The sequence below is a fragment of the Chiloscyllium punctatum genome, chromosome 12 (assembly GCF_047496795.1).
Source record: "Chiloscyllium punctatum isolate Juve2018m chromosome 12, sChiPun1.3, whole genome shotgun sequence".
NCBI lineage: Eukaryota > Metazoa > Chordata > Chondrichthyes > Orectolobiformes > Hemiscylliidae > Chiloscyllium > Chiloscyllium punctatum.
Window position 1 is genome coordinate 13255216 of NC_092750.1, and position 16619 is coordinate 13271834.

At 47.0% G+C, this 16619-nt stretch overlaps 1 protein-coding gene across 6 annotated transcripts in view; it reads right to left on the bottom strand.

The window, feature by feature from the left end:
- LOC140483603 (semaphorin-3A-like) overlaps positions 1–16619 on the bottom strand; it is a 413310-nt gene that overhangs the window by 35586 nt on the left and 361105 nt on the right. For all 6 annotated transcript variants that reach the window (XM_072581862.1, XM_072581860.1, XM_072581863.1 and 3 more), the window contains 3 exons: positions 7290–7383; positions 6304–6423; positions 3475–3617 (listed from right to left, as the gene is read on the bottom strand). In XM_072581862.1, the coding sequence (XP_072437963.1) occupies positions 3475–3617; positions 6304–6423; positions 7290–7383 (357 nt within the window). The remainder of the gene's footprint in view (positions 1–3474; positions 3618–6303; positions 6424–7289; positions 7384–16619) is intronic.

Genomic DNA, 16619 nt, shown 5'->3' on the forward strand with positions numbered 1-16619 from the left:
CTATTCACTGATTTTCTTGGGAAAAGAGGTGGCTTATACCAAGCTTGCATTGAAAGTGTGCAAAAAGTTCCAGCTGAGTAGGTGTGGAGAGCTCTCCTCTCCCTGGTGTAGGTATCTGGCCGCTAGCACACCGGCCAGTGTTAAGGGCCCCACCTGGTGACTCAGTTGGTAAGTGCAGTATTTAGCTCAGCAATTCCAGGATACAGCATTTGTCCCAAGTTAAAATTTGGTCAGTGCAGGGCCAGTTGATTTCACACAGGACTGCAAATGAGCACTGAAGATTGGTACCCCTGTCTGACACAAGCTGAGGCATTGTCCTCAATGTTTTTTGATGAAATGCAAACTCAAAGCCACATTGGTTCGCCTAACTGGATATAAAAATCCTAAAATATGATTTTGAGGAATCATAGAATCTCTACAGCCCATTGAGTCTGCACCAACCCTCTTAAGGAAATTCCATTCAGATATACACCCCTCACCCAATCACCACATTTCTCATGGCTTATCCACCTAACCTGCACAGCATAGACAATTTAGCATGGCCAATACACCCTAGTATGCACATCTTTGGACTGTGGGAGGAAATCGGAGCCCCGAAGGAATCCCACACAGACCCGGGGAGAATTTGGAAACTCCACACAGACAGTCACTCGAGGGTGGAGTCAAACCCGGGTCCCTGATACTGTGAGGCAGCAGTGCTAATCACTGAGCCATCACAAGGAAGAATAGAGATGCTTATGAATGATACTAAATCAGTTGTTAACTTTAAATCTGAGATAGCTTTTTTTGTTAAGCAAGTGATTTGAAGGATATGAGCCAAAGGCAGGTGTATGGAGCTAGGCCACAGATCAGCCATGATCTCACTGAATGGTGGAACAGGCTTGAGGGGCCGAATGGCCTACTCTTGCTCCTATGTGCATTTATCTACACCTCATACAACATACAAATTTGGAAGAGGAGGCCAGTCACCCCTTCAACACTGCTCTGCCTCTCCATAGCTGATCTATTTGTGGTCTAAACTCCACAATCCTCACTGAAGCCTCTCCGAGTCCTTTGCTGGTCAATTATCTATCTACCTCAACTAAAAAAAAATTCAAAGCTTCTGCCTCCACTGTTCCCTGGGGAGGAGATTTCCACAGACAAGGACTTTAACAGTTCAAGATGGAGGCTTATCGCCAACTCCTGAAGGTCAATGACAAAGAGCAACAAAAGGCCTCCTAATATCCTTTTGTCAGGTTTGTGCCTGTACAGCCGCACGTCTATTTAACAGCCAATATGATGTGTCTTAATATTTCTCACAAGTCTCCTGTTCCAGTTGAACACAACCACAAATCTCAAGCTTCATCCATCTAATGCAGCATCACTGTCGTGATCCCCCATTTGGATACAGAACCGGCTGAAAGGTAGAAGACAGAGGGTGGTGGTGGAGGGTTGTTTTTCAGACTGGAGGCCTGTGACCAGTGGAGTGCCGCAAGGATTGGTGCTGGGTCCTCTACTTTTTGTCATTTACATAAATGATTTGGATACGAGCATAAGAGGTACAGTTAGTAAGTTTGCAGATGACACCAAAATTGGAGGCTTGTGGATAGCAAAGAAGGTTACCTCAGATTAAAACAGGATCTCGATCAGATGGGCCAATGGGCTGAGAAGTGGCAGATGGAGTTTAATTCAGATAAATGCGAGGTGCTGCATTTTGGGAAAGCAGGACTTATACACTTAATGATAAGGTCCTTGGGAGTGTTGCTGAACAAAGTGACCTTGGAGTGCAGGTTCAAAGCTCCTTGAAAGTAGAATTGCAGGTAGATAGGATAGTGAAGAAGGTGTTTGGTGGAGAGCATCGTCAATCACGTCTGGGGGGAAATTGCAGTCTTTGAAGAAGAAGGCCATCTGGGTTGTTCGGTATTGGAATTGGTCCTCCTGGGAGCAGATGTGGCGGAGGAGAAGGAATTGGGAATATGGGATGGCGTTTTTACAGGGGGCAGGGTGGGAGGAGGTGTAATCTAGGCAGCTGTGGGAGTCGGTCAGTTTACAGTGAATGTCCGTGTTGAGTCGGTTGCCCGAGATAGAAATGGAGAGGTCTAGGAAGGGGAGGGAGGAGTCTGAGACGGTCCAGGTAAATTTGAGGTCGGGGTGGAAGGTGTCAGTAAAGTGGATGAACTGTTCAACCTCCTTGTGGGAGCACGAGGTAGCGCCGATACAGCTATCAATGTAGCGGAGGAAAAGGTGGGGGGTGGTGCCAGTGTAGCTGCGGAAGATGGACTGTTTCACATATCCTACAAAGAGGCAGACATAGCTGGGGCCCATGCGGGTGCCCTTTGGTTTGGAGGAAGTGGGAGGATTGGAAAGAGAAGTTGTTCAGAGTGAGGACCAATTCAGTCAGTTGAAGGAGGGTGTCAGTGGAAGGATACTGGTTGGTACGGCGGGAAAGGAAGAAGCGGAGGGCTTTGAGTCCTTCGTGATGGGGGATGGAGGTGTACAGGGACTGGATGTCCATGGTGAAGATAAGGCATTGGGGGCCGAGGAAGCGAAAATCATGGAGGAGGTGGAGGGCGTGGGTGGTGTCCCGAACGTAGGCGGGGTGTACTTGGACGAAGGGGGACAGGACCGTGTCGATGTACGCAGAGATGTTAGGCCACTGCTGGAATATTGCATGCAATTCTGGTCTCCTTCCTACTGGAAAGATGTTGTGAAACTTGAAAGGGTTCAGAAAAAATTTACAAGGATGTTGCCAGGGTTGGAGAATTTGAGCTACAGGGAGATGCAGAACAGGCTGGGGCTGTTTCCCTGGAGCGTCGGAGACTGAGGGGTGACTTTATTGAGGTTTCCAAAATTATGAGAAGCATGGATAGGATAAATAGACAAAGTCCTTTCCCTGGGGTTATGGAGTCCAGAACTAGAAGGAATAGGTTTAGGGTGAGAGGGGAAAGATATAAAAGAGACCTAAGGGGCAAGTTTTGCAAAATTTAAAGGGGCACTGTCACTGTTATGTGAATGTGTAAGATTTAAAGGGTCACTATCTGAGAGCGGGCTAGCAGAGGGAGTGTGTCAAGAAGAGCTGGATAATATCCTCAATGGAAAGTTTGGCCACAGCCCTGGCCAGCAGCTTTTGTTGTTTGAATGGAATTGAAATAGGTGGTAGGTGTATGGAATGAGCTGCCAGAGGAAGTGGTGGAGGCTGGTACAATTGCAACATTTAAAAAGCATTTGAATGTGTATATGAATGGAAAGGGTTTGGAGGGATATGGGATGGGTGCTGGCAGGTGAGACTAGATGGGGTTGGGATATCTGGTCGGCATGGACAGGTTGGACCGAAGGGTCTGTTTCCGTGCTCTACATCTCTATGACTCTATGACTCAAACACAAAGAGAGCCACTGGCCCATGCCTGGGATCCTCTGCACCCTCACGACACTACGTGTGCTTTGTTGAACAGAGGTTACGCCTCCCAGCGCCATTACCGTACACTCCTTACGCACCCGACACAGTTGGCCCACTCGCGAGAAGGTGGACTTGCCCAGATTCTGCCCCTCGACAGCCATCTCTCGGAAGAAGAAGTAGATTTTGTCATCGTCTGGGTTGTCGCTCTCCGGGATCCAGAAGGAGCCCACAAACTTGGGATCTGCGCAGAGAAACAGGAGTTCAAAACTGGGAAGGGGTTGTTGGAAGAAGCAGAGGTGCATATGAGGGCCAAGGTGCCGACAATTTCTAGCTTGCGCTGTAGACTGGCCCAGTCTGTTAATGTTGGCAATGAGAAGTGATGGAGGAGACCATGGAGATAGTGCTCTGGTTTATTGAAAACAAAATCCATCCTGAACCATGATGCAAAATGAAGAATCTAAATCTCACTCAAATGGCAGCACGGTGGTGCAGTGGTTAGCACTGCTGCCTCACAGCGCCAGAGACCCGGGTTCAACTCCCGCCTCAGGCGACTGACTGTGTGGAGTTTGCACGTTCTCCCCGTGTCTGCGTGGGTTTCCTCCGGGTGCTCCGGTTTCCTCCCACAGTCCAAAGATGTGCAGGTCAGGTGAATTGGCCATGCTAAATTGCCGGTAGTGTTAGGTAAGGGGTCAATGTAGGGGTATGGGTGGGTTGCGCTTCGGCGGGTCGGTGTGGACTTGTTGGGCCGAAGGGCCTGTTTCCACACTGTAATGTAATCTAATCTAATCTACTTTGCTTCCAACTGGTTCATGACAAAAGTGTAGAACATGTTATACAATAAACAACCTGATGGTGGCATAAAACAACAACAAATTGGAGTCCAGAGGAAAATCCTGCTCTCCCTTTACCTCCACTTCCTCCCTATCTCTTTTCCTCTCACTCCTGTTACTCATGTCTCTTTCCAGTTCCCTCTGCACCAGTTTGATTTTAAATATTCTGTCCTCAAGCTCTATCTCTCTGATTCCTCTGTGCCTTCCAACTCAGCTTTTTAGGCTTTCTTTCTTTCTCTGTTCCTCTCTGCTGCCTTTCTTGTCTCTCTCTCCCCTCCCTATACCCTCCTCTCCCTCTCAACCTTCTCAGCCATTATCTTTCTCTCTATTGCCTTTGCTTTCCCTTTCCTTGGTCTATCACCTTCTATAATTCTCAGTGTCACTCTTACCCTCATCCTCCTCGGTGTCTCCTTCTATTTCAATTCCATTCAAACAACAAAAGCTGCTGGCCAGGGCTGTGGCCAAACTTTCCATTGAGGATATTATCCAGCTCTTCTTGACACACTCCCTCTGCTAGCCAGCTCTCAGATAGTGCCCCTTTAAATCTTACACATTCACAAAACAGTGACAGTGCCCCTTTAAATCTTGCACTTTCACATCACAGTGATGTGCCACAAAACACTATACACAGAGAGAGTGCAACAGGAGTAATGCATGAGACATATGAGGATAGTGGATGAGGTAGTGAAGGAAATTGAGCCAAATAAACTTGCAGAGTGAGAGGAAAGACATTTACTAGTGAGCGAGCATAGACTTGATGGAGTGAGTGGCTTCCTTCAAGATTCAGGGAGTCCCTGCATTGCAGATCAAAGCCATTCAGCCCAACCTTCCAGATGGCATAACACCCAGACTCACCGACTCCCCACCCCATCTCTGTAACCCCATATTTCCCATGGCTAACTCACCTCACCTACACATCCCTGGACACTGCCGACAATTTAGCATGGCCAATCCACCTAACTTGCACAGCTTTGGACTGTGGGAGGAAACCGGAGCACCCGGAGGAAGCCCACACAGATGCGGTGAGAATATGCAAACTCCATACAGTCGCCCGAGGATAGAATCGAACCCAGGTCCCTGGCGTTGTGAGATTACAGTGCGAACCACTGAGCCACCCATTTTTAAAATATATTTTCATAGGAAATGGGCATCATTGATGGAGCTTCCTATCAGTAATTGCCTGGCTAAAGCAGCCAGCAGTGATGGCTATTCACATGGTCCCCGAATGCAAGGATTAGAACCAACCGTGGGATTGGATTGCTCTTTATGTGATGGTCTGCAAGTTCTGGAGAAGAATCAAATCAGATCAGACTTGAAACATTCAGTCAGTTTACCTCCCCATAGATTGTTTTCCCAATTATTCATGGGATGAGGACACCATTGGCTAGGTCAGCATTTATTGCCCATCCCTAATAGCCCAGGGAGCTGCTGAGAGTCAACCAGATTGCTGTGAGTCTGGAGTCACATGTAGGCCAGACCAGGTAAGGGTGGCACCTTCCTTCCCTAAAGGGGTCAGATAAATGGATTCATGGTCATCATTAGACTATTAATTGCAGATTTTTATTGAATTCAAATTCCACCATCTGCCCTGGTGGGATTTGAACCCAGGTCACCAGAACATTACCTGAGTTATTGGATTAACAAGGTAAAAACAAGGACTGCAGATGCTGGAAACCAGAGTCCAGATTAGAGTGGTGCTGGAAAAGCACAGCAGGTCAGGCAGCATCCGAGGAGCAGGAAAATCGACATTTCGGGCAAAAGCCCTTAATCAGGAAGGGCTGAAGGGCTTTTGCCCGAAACATCGATTTTCCTGCTCCTCGGATGCTGCCTGACCAGCTGTGCTTTTCCAGCACCATTCTAATCTAGACCCCCTATTGGATTAACAATCCAGTGATAACACCACTAGACCACTGCCTCCCTCCGCGCCCCCCGCCCCATAAATGTTCAATCAACTTCTCTCTCCACAGATGCTCACAGACCTGTCGATTTTCTCCAACACTTTCTGTTTCTATTTCGGATCTGCAGGACTTTGCCTTTACTTGGAGCAGTGAAGGAGTTGGGTGTACAGCCTGGGATTGGAGGGCGGGTGGCACTCACCGTTGAGCCAGCGTGAGTCGTGCTGCTCTGTCCTGATGGAGTGGCGATGCCCAAGGCTCCGGAAGATGGTGAAATCACGGCCCATCAGGTCAGTGGCAACCCCCGAGTACAGCTCTTCGCCTGAAAGACAGAAATGTGGAGAGTAGGAAACTAGAGTGGGCCATCCATAGGGTCATAGAAATGTACACCATGGAAACAAACCCTTTGATCCAACTTGCCCACACCAACCAGATATCCCAACCCAATCTAGTCCCACCTGCCAGCACTTGGCCCATATCCCTCCAAACCCTTCCTATTCATATACCCATCCAAATGCCTTTTAAATGTTCCAGCTTCCACCACTTCCTCTGGCAGCTCATTCCATACACATACCACCCTCTGTGTGAAAAAGTTGCCCCTTCGGTCTCTTTTATATCTTACCCCGCGCACCCCAAACTTATGCCCCCTAGTTCTGCACTCCCTGACCCCAGAGAAAAGACTTTGTCTGTTTATCCTATCCATACCCCTCATAATTTTGTAAACCTCTATAAGGTCACCCCTCAGCCTCCGACGCTCCAGGGAAAACAGCCCCAGACAATTCAGCCTCTCTCTGTTCGAGTAGTGACAGACGGAATTCAATTTGGAAGAGCGTGAGGTGATTCATTTGTCGAGAGGAGATGACACCATGAATGGTAGGAGCCTGGATATACTAAAGATCGGAGCTCACTGTGCAGATCCAACAGATCCCTGAAGGTAGATGAGGTGGGTAAGAAGGCATATGGGATACTAGCTGAGGCAGAGAATACAAGAGAAAGGAAATTATAGTTGGGACTGTATTGAACACTGGTTGGGTCATAACTGGAGTTGTGTGTGCAGTTCGAGCAACAATGCCATCGGATTTACAGCTCCAACCTCTTCCCGTTTATAATCCTCGGCTGCCTGCCACTTCCATCCCCAGAAGATCCCCAGACTATCATGAAGCTCCCAACACTGTTATGATGACTCACCAATCAGAATGGAGGTTGACAGATGCTTGGCATCGTAAGGGCTTCTCCCTTTGCCGTCCTCAATCTGGTTGAAATCAATACGGAACTGGTGCTCCTGCAATGAGACACACAAAAGGATGTTGACCACAAGCAGTGCAGAAAGGAGGAGGTCAGCGCAGAAAATCTTATTAACGACATTCAGCCCATCAATCCCCGCTGCATCTTTGAAAGAGCTATCAAATTTAGTCTGGGCCCCCACTGCTTCACCCTCAGCTAATCTCGGCCCTCTTCTCCACACCTCGTAGTCTTGTGGTTTCCTCTTCAATTCCTCCTGGGAACCTCCTCATTTTCAATTTCAATGGACGACGTAACTAGGGAGGAGAATTCCTCTTGTGGTCTTAAAGGGAACACAAGTCCTCCTCCCAAAGGACCCTCACACCTGCAAACTGTCATTGACCCTAGTTCTTCTGTCAACACTCACTGGAAATTCATTAGTTCCGGCCAAAGCTCACTCCCCTCTGGGGCGTGTGCCACCTATAAAAGGGCGGGGTCGACCATTACTAGGGCCCTACCACCCCTACCAGTCCCTCCCCTCACCCCCACCGTCTCCCCTAACCCCACCACCCTCAAATCCCTCCAATTTAAATCTCTTCGAGTACATAGAGTCATAGAGATGTATAGCACAGAAACAGACCCTTCGGTCCAACCCGTCCATGCCGACCAGATATCCCAACCCAATCTAGTCCCACCTGACAGCACCCGGCCAATATCCCTCCAAACCCTTCCTATTCATATACCCATCCAAATGCCTCTTAAATGTTGCAATTGCACCAGCCTCCACCACATCCTCTCGCAGCTCATTCCACACACGTACCACCCTCTGTATGAAAAAGTTGCCCCTTAGGTCTCTTTTATATCTTTCCCCTCTCACCCTAAACCTATGCCCTCTAGTTCTGGACTCCCCAACCCCAGGGAAAAGACTTTGCCTATTTACCCTATCCATGCCCCTCATAATTTTGTAAACCTCTATAAGGTCACCCCGCAGCCTCCGACGCTTCAGGGAAAACAGCCCTAGCTTGTTCAGCCTCTCCCTATAGCTCAAATCCTCCAACCCTGACAACATCCTTGTAAATCTGTTCTGCACCCTTTCAAATTTCACAACATGTTTCCGATAGGAAGGAGACCAGAATTGCATGCAATATTCCAACAGTGGCCTAACCAATGTCCTGTACAGCCGCAACATGACCTCCCAACTCCTGTACTCAATACTCTGATCAATAAAGGAAAGCAGATCAAATGCCTCCTTCACTATCCTATCTACCTGCGATTCTATTTTCAAGGAGCTATGAACCAGCACTCCAAGGTCTCTTTGTTCAGCAATACTCTTTAGGACCTTACCATTAAGTGTATAAGTCCTGCTAAGGTTTGCTTTCCCAAAATGCAGCACCTCGCATTTATCTGAATTAAACTCCATCTGCTACTTCTCAGCCCATTGGCCCATCTGGTCCAGATCCTGTTGTAATCTGAGGTAACCCTCTTCACTGTCCACATCACCTCCAATTTTGGTGTCATCTGCAAACTTACTTACTGTACCTCTTATGCTCACATCCAAATCATTTATGTAAATGACAAAAAGTAGAGGGCCCAGCACCAATCGTTGTGGCACTCCGCTGGTCACAGGCCTCCAGTCTGAAAAACAACCCTCCACCACCGCCCTCTGTCTTCTACCTTTCAGCCAGTTCTGTATCCAAATGGCTAGTTCTCCCTGTATTCCATGAGATCTAACCTTGCTAATCAGTCTCCCATGGGGAACCTTGTTGAACGCCTTACTGAAGTCCATATAGATCACACCTACCACTCTGCCCTCATCAATCCTCTTTGTTACTTCCTCAAAAAACCCAATCAAGTTTGTGAGACATAATTTCCCACGCACAAAGCCATGTTGACTATCCCTAATCAGTCCTTGCCTTTCCAAATACATATCCATCCTGTCCCTCAAGATTCTCTCCAACAACTTGCCCACCACCGATGTCAGGCTCACTGGTCTATAGTTCCCTGGCTTGTCCTTACCATCCTTCTTAAACAGAGGCACTACGTTAGCCAACTTCCAGTCTTCCGGCACCTCACCTGTGACTATCAATGATACAAATATCTCAGCAAGAGGCACAACAATCACTTCTCTAGCTTCCCACAGAGTTCTAGGATATACCTGATCAGGTCCTGGAGATTTATCCACCTTTACCTGTTTCAAGACGTCTAGCATTTTCTCCTTTGTAATATGAACATTTTGCAAGGTGTCACCATCTATTTCCCTACAGTCTATATTGTCCATATCCTTTTCCACAGTAAATACTGATGCAAAATACTCATTTAGTATCTCCCCCATTTTCTGTGGCTCCACACAAAGGCCGCCTTGCTGATCTTTGAGGGGCCCTATTCTCTCCCTAGTTACCCTTTTGTCCTTAATGCATTTGTTAAAACTCTTTGGATTCTCCTTAATTCTATTTGCCAAAGCTATCTCATGTCCCCTTTTTGCCCTCCTGATTTCCCTCTTAAGTATACTCCTACTTCCTTTATACTCTTCTAAGGATTCACTCGATCTATCCGGTCTATACCTGACATATGCTTCCTTCTTTTTCTTTGGTCATCCAGCATTCCCTATACCTACCAGCCTTCCCTTTCACCCCGACAGGAATATACTTTCTCTGGATTCTCATTATCTCACTTCTGAAGGCTTCCCATTTTCCAGCCGAACCTTTACCTGCGAATATCTGCCCCCAATCAGCTTTCGAAAGTAATACCGTCAAAATTGGCCTTTCTCCAATTTAGAACTTCAACATTTAGGTCCGGTCTGTCCTTTTTCATCACTATTTTAAATCTAATAGAATTATGGTCGTTGGCCCCAAAGTGCTCCCCCACTGACACCTCAGTCACCTGCCCTGCCTTATTTCCCAAGAGTAGGTCAAGTTTTACACCATTTCTAGTAGGTACATCCATATACTGAATCAAAAAATTGTCTTGTACACACTTAACAAATTCCTCTCCATCTAAACCCTTAACACTATGGCAGTCCCAGTCGATGTTTGGAAAGTTAAAATCCCCTACCATAACTACCCTATTATTCTTACAGATAGCTGAGATCTCCTCAAGTTTGTTTCTCAATTTCCCTCTGACTGTTAGGGAGTCTATAATACAATCCCAATAAGGTTATCATCCCTTTCTTTTTTCTCTGTTCCACCCAAATAACTTCCCTGGATGTAATTCCAGGAATATCCTCCCTCAGCACAACTGTAATGCTATTCCTTATCAAAAAAACCACTCTCCCTCCTCTCTTGCCTCCCTTTCTATCGTTCCTGTAGCATTTGTATCCTGGAACATTAAGCTGCCAGTCCTGCCCATTCCTGAGCCATGTTTCTGTAATTGCTATGATATCCCAGTCCCATGTTCCTAACCATGCCCTGATGTCATCTGCCTTCCCTGTTTGGCCCCTTGCATTGAAATAAATGCAGTTTAATTTATTAGTCCTACCTTGTCCCTGCCTGCCCTGACAGTTTGACTCGCTTCTGTTCTCAACTGTATCAGTCTCAGATTGATCTCTGTCCTCACTCTCTCCCTGGGTCCCACCTCCCCCCCCCCACCCCCCCTCCCCCCCACCTTACTAGTTTAAATCCTCCCAAGCAGTTCTAGCAAATTCCCCTGCCAGTATATTAGTCCCCTTCCAATTCAGGTGCAATCTGTCCTTCTTGTACAGTTCACTTTTACCCCAAAAGAGATTCCAATGATCCAAAAATGTGAATCCTTCTCCCATACACCAGCTCCTCAGCCATGCATTCATCTACTCTATCCTCCTATTCCTGCCCTCACTAGTTTGTAGCACTGGGAGTAATCCAGATATTACTACCCTTGAGGACCTCCTTTTTAAATTTCTGCCTAACTCTCTGTAATCTCCCTTCAGAATCTCAACCTTTTCCCTTCCTATATCGTTGGTTTCAAAGTGGACAATGACGTCTTGCTGCCCTCTCTCCCTTGTGAGAATATTCTGCACCCTCTCTGAGACATCCTTGATCCTGGCACCAGGGAAGCGACACACCATTCTGCTTTTTCGCTGCTGGCCACAGAAATGTCTGTCTGTACCTCAGACTAGAGAATCCCCTAACACAATTGATCTCTTGGAAACCGACATACCCCTCGTTGCATTAGAGCCAGTCTCAATACTAGAAACTTGCCTGTTCGTGTTGCATTCCCCTGAGAATCAATCACCCCCTACATTTTCCAAAACATCATACCTGTTTGAAATGGATATATCCACAAAAGACTCCTGCATTAGCTGCCTACCTCTCTTACCTTTCCTAGAGTTGACTGCCATCCATCACATACTGTTGCTGTTGCAAATTCCTCATTGCTTCTAACTGTCTCTCCAACTGATCCATTCGATCTGATAAGACTTGCAGCCAACAGCATTTATGGCAGATATAATCCGCTGTAACCCTTAAACTCCCTCATCTGACAAGAAGTACATATCACTCTAATAAAGGCCATTTTTGCTTCTTCACAATCTACATGTTCAGTTGCCTTCAAAAGTTCCTCTGGAATCTAAATCTACTAATCCTTCAGATAATCCATTCCATAATCTCACAATAATTTCATATTTCCCCACTTCGATTTCCAATTATTTTCAATTTATGATCAGTGATTACTGACTCTACACTGACCTCGAAACTGCCCTACTTGCTGTGGTATACTTCCAGTCTTGGACACAAGTTTCTATGTGTGTAACAGGTTTTAATGCAGGTGTTAAAATGCCTGCTCCATGCATTCAGCTCCTTCGACAGTTTCTTTACTTTTTCTCTGAGTCTCAGGTTTCGTTACTTAAGCACTGTAAGCATCAATAAATAAATAGATTGTGGGGAGTTCTTGCGATGCACTGACAGTATCCCTCCTTCTGAGCTAGGAGATCTGGGCTCAAGCTCCAATTGCTTCAGAGGCATGCAACAGCACCTCTGAGCAGATTGATTAAAAAATGGATTGATCCCAAAGCGAGGATGTATCTCTCAGTCAAAAAACAAACCATGCAGGAGTCTTCAAATTCCCAATTTCTTTGATCACCCTTCCTTTACCACTTTGTTGAAGCCTGTATATCAGTGTGGCACGGTGGCTCAGCAGTTACCACTGCTGCCTCACAGCGCCAGGGACCTGGGTTCAATTCCACCTTTGGGTGACTGCCTGTGTGGAGTTTGCATGTTCTCCCTCTGCCCGTGTGGGTTTCCTCCCACAGTCCAAAGATGCGCAGGTTAGTTGGATTGGACATGCTGAGTTGCTCATAGTGAGCACGCTGGGTGGGTGGGGTTGGGATGCTCTTCAGAGAGTCAACATGGACTTGATGGTCCACTGGCCTGCTTCCACACTGTAGGAATCTATGATCCCAGTGCCATTTAACAATGATATGAGTCTCTGCATGTGGAACAGATTTCATTCACAGCATTTTAAATGATCTGTTCCACACTTATAGCTCAGTCCTTCCAGCAACTTCCATCACTTACTTTTCACTGAGTCCACACCCAGGCTTAACTGGTCAAGCACAGAGAGCCTCAAACAGCAAACAGACTCACACTATCAAACACACAGCAAAGGAACACTGCACCCACTCGACCAAAACACCTCAGAATTTTCAACACTTCTGCTCGGAGTCTTCTTCACCTTCCCCGGAGTAAGACGGACATTCACCAGCAAACAACACACAGGGTCATCCTAATTACACCCAATCAGCCAATAAAACGCAGCCCTCTTCTGTATTTAAATCACTAAAAACATTATCATGCAAATATGATCAGTCCATTATCATGCTGCTGTTAGTGGGATCTTGCTGTGCACACAGACTGGCTGTTGCACTTACAATGACGCCTCAGCAACAGTGCTTCACTGGGATTGTGACTTTGAATTTAAATAGGTGCTATAGAAATGCAGGTTCTTCCTTACATAAATCACGTCAGAGGCTCTTTGGCGAACCTTAAAGTGTAACCCCAAGTTCAACAAGATTAGAGTTGTGCTGGGAAAACATAGCAGGTCAGGCAGCATCCGAGGAGCAGGAAAATAGACATTTCAGGCAAAAGCCCTTCATCAGGAATGAGGCTGGGAGCTTCCAGGGTGGAGAGGTAAATGGGAGTTGGCACAGGCTCTTGCTGAAGTCAGGGATTGCTCCTGCTAGTTGGCACTTCGGCCTGGCTCCTGCTGGAGTTGACACTAGCTCCTGCTGGAGCCGGGGCTGGTTTCTGCTGGCATTGGGGCTGGCTCCTGCTGGAGCCGGGGCTGGTTTCTGCTGGCATTGGGGCTGGCTCCTGCTGGAGGCAGGGATGGATTCTGCTGGCATTGGGCCTGGCTCCTGCTGGAGCCGGGGCTGGTTTCTGCTGGCATTGGGGCTGGCTCCTGCTGGAGGCAGGGATGGATCCTGTGGGCACTGAGCCTGGTTTCTGCTGGAGTTGGGGATGGCCCCTGTTGGCACTGGGGCTGGTTTCTGTTGGAGTCTGGCTGACTCCTGTTGGTATTGATGCTGTTTCTGCTGCTCATCGAGCTGGCTGTACAATGCTATGAATGTGAGAAACCATAGGAGGAAAAACAGATTGAAAACAAATCTCCAGCCCCTTGGACTCCATTCAAGTCACTGTGACAATCTGACTTTAATACTATAAGGAGCCAATGAGGATTGACTTTAATACCCCTTAGGAATTTTCCTCAATTTAACTTGGAGCCCACTAAATGGAACTGGGATCTATCAGTTTAATCCAAAAACCACAGCCTGACATTTTTATTCCTGTCAGTCCTCTCTTCATTGTTTTGCTGGAACCTAGCCTTGTTGAAAATACAATTATCGAGTGATCATTTGCACCTGTTTATACCAGCGAGATGCTTGGGCTTTGTTAACGCATGAAAACATAGGAGACAGGAGGAGGCCGTTCGGCCCTCTGAGCCTGCTCCACCATTCAATACAATCGTGGCTGATCACTGAATGGACTCAATGGACTCCCAGCCTCAAGGTGAGGCCCAGTGTGGCCTCCCTGCTTTAGAAGGCCTGTAATGCTGAAAACAAAGGAACCTCGATTATCTGAATGACAGGGAGTATTTTGTTCCGATAATGGGATTCCGGATAATCAATTGCCAGATAACACAGTTTAGCCAAGCAATGGGACCTTGCAATCTTGTTCAGATAATCCAAAATTTGGATATTCAACGTTCAAATAATCAAGGTCCCTCTGTATTTTCTCATTTATACCTGAGATTTTGTATCTAGGTATCTTTGGTACCCATGGTGGCATCAGAAATGGTAACTTTGTACACTTTTCACTGTTGTCATGTATCCTTGTACCAGAGCACATGCGACAATAAACATAATTCTAATTCTATATTTACATCCTTGAAAATACCATCTGTTTTGGCCTCAACCACTGAATGCCAGAGGCTCTGGGTGAAGACATGGCTCCTCATCTCAGTTTTAAAGATGTACTCCTTATCCTAAGACTTTGACCCCTGGTTCTGGATTCCTCAATCTTATGGAACATCCTATCTGCATCTCGGCCTGCTAGAATTTTAGAATTTTATAGTGTTCTATGACATTCCAGTCCTCATTCCTCTAAACTCCAGCCAATACACTCATAACCAATTCAATCTCTCCTCATACAACAGGGCGGCATGGTGGCTCAGTGGTTAGCACTGCTGCCTCACAGCACCAGGGTCCCAGGGTCGATTCCAGCCTCAGGCGACTGACTGTGTGGAGTTTGCACATTCTCCCCGTGTCTGCGTGGGTTTCCTCCGGGTGCTCCGGTTTCCTCCCACAGTCCAAAGATGTGCAGGTCAGGTGAATTGGCCATGCTAAGTTGCCCATAGTGTTTGGTGCATTAGTCAGAGGGACATGGGTCTAGGCGGGTTACTCTTCGGAGGGTCAGTGTGGACTGGTTGGGCCGAAGGGCCTGTTTCCGCACTCTAGGGAATCTAATCTAATCTAATCAGTCTGGGAAACCTTCACTGCTCTCCCTCCCTAACAAGAACATCCTTTCTTAGATAGAGACCACCTACTGCACCTGTACAATGGCAGGCAGGAATAGCTTGAGAAGGCACGTCTTCACTCACAGCGTGTCGTATCAAAACATTGTCCGAATGAGGGGCAAAGTCCAACCTTTATGTCTGACACTCATCAGGACCTAGGACATGAGAAACCGCACATGAAAAAGGAAAACTCCCTTGCGTCCTAGGCCTGAGGAGTGTCAGGTGAAAAAGTCAGCTCACCTCCTTTGAACAAGATTAAAATGGTGTCCAGCAAATGATTAGTATTTGGGCAATATCAGATACTACACACAGTGAATTCATACAACTACCACCCACAAGATGGGATTGTGTTTTATACCCCTGGCCTGCTCAAAATTAAAACACCACCAGGTCACACTCTCTTTTCTCTGCCTCTACTTTTATTTCAGACACTCCTTAAAATCCGGCTCTCTGTTCAACATTTATCCACCTATCCTAATGTGTCCTGCTAAGGGGACAGAGATAACCTGTACTCCCCACACCAGCCAGAGTTTGAATTTTTAGCCTGGTACTGACCAGTAACCCTGATAACTGCTATTGACTTTTCAGATGGGGTTTGACAGCACCTCATAGCCAACCTGAGCACATTGAATCCTTGCATTTTGTCTCTTTGTGCTCCCAGCTCTCCTTCATATGGAAACACATCTGTCTTGGCACTAAATCAGTCAGGCATCAGCAATTTGACCATCTAATCCAGGCAGCCCCACAGCAATAGATTATATTCCCTAGAGTGTGGAAACAGGCCCTTCGGCCCAACAAGTTCATACCACCCTCCAAACAGAAACCCACCCAGACCCATTTCCCTCTGAGTAATGCACCTAACACTATGGGCAATTTAGCATGGCCAATTCACCCGACCTGCACGTCTTTGGACTTTGGGAGGAAACCGGAGCACGTGGAGGAAACCCAAGCAGACACGGGGAGCATGTGCAAACTCCACACAGTCACCTGAGGCTGGAATTGAACCCAGGTCCCTGGTGCTGGGAGACTGCAGTGCTAACCACTGAGCCACCATGCCATCCCAACTGAGTACTGAGGCAGTGCCACACAATCTCACACTCCCTCAGTACTGCCCTGCATCTGCAGAGTTGTTCTCTGAGGCGTGTTAGCCATCATTAATCCCTCAACAAGGATTTTTAATTCTGGATTAGTGGTGCTGGAAGAGCACAGCAGTTCAGGCAGCATCCAAGTAGCTTCGAAATCGACGTTTCGGGCAAAAGCCCTTCATCAGGAATCCCCAAAACATCGATTTTGAAGCTACTTGGATGCTGCCTG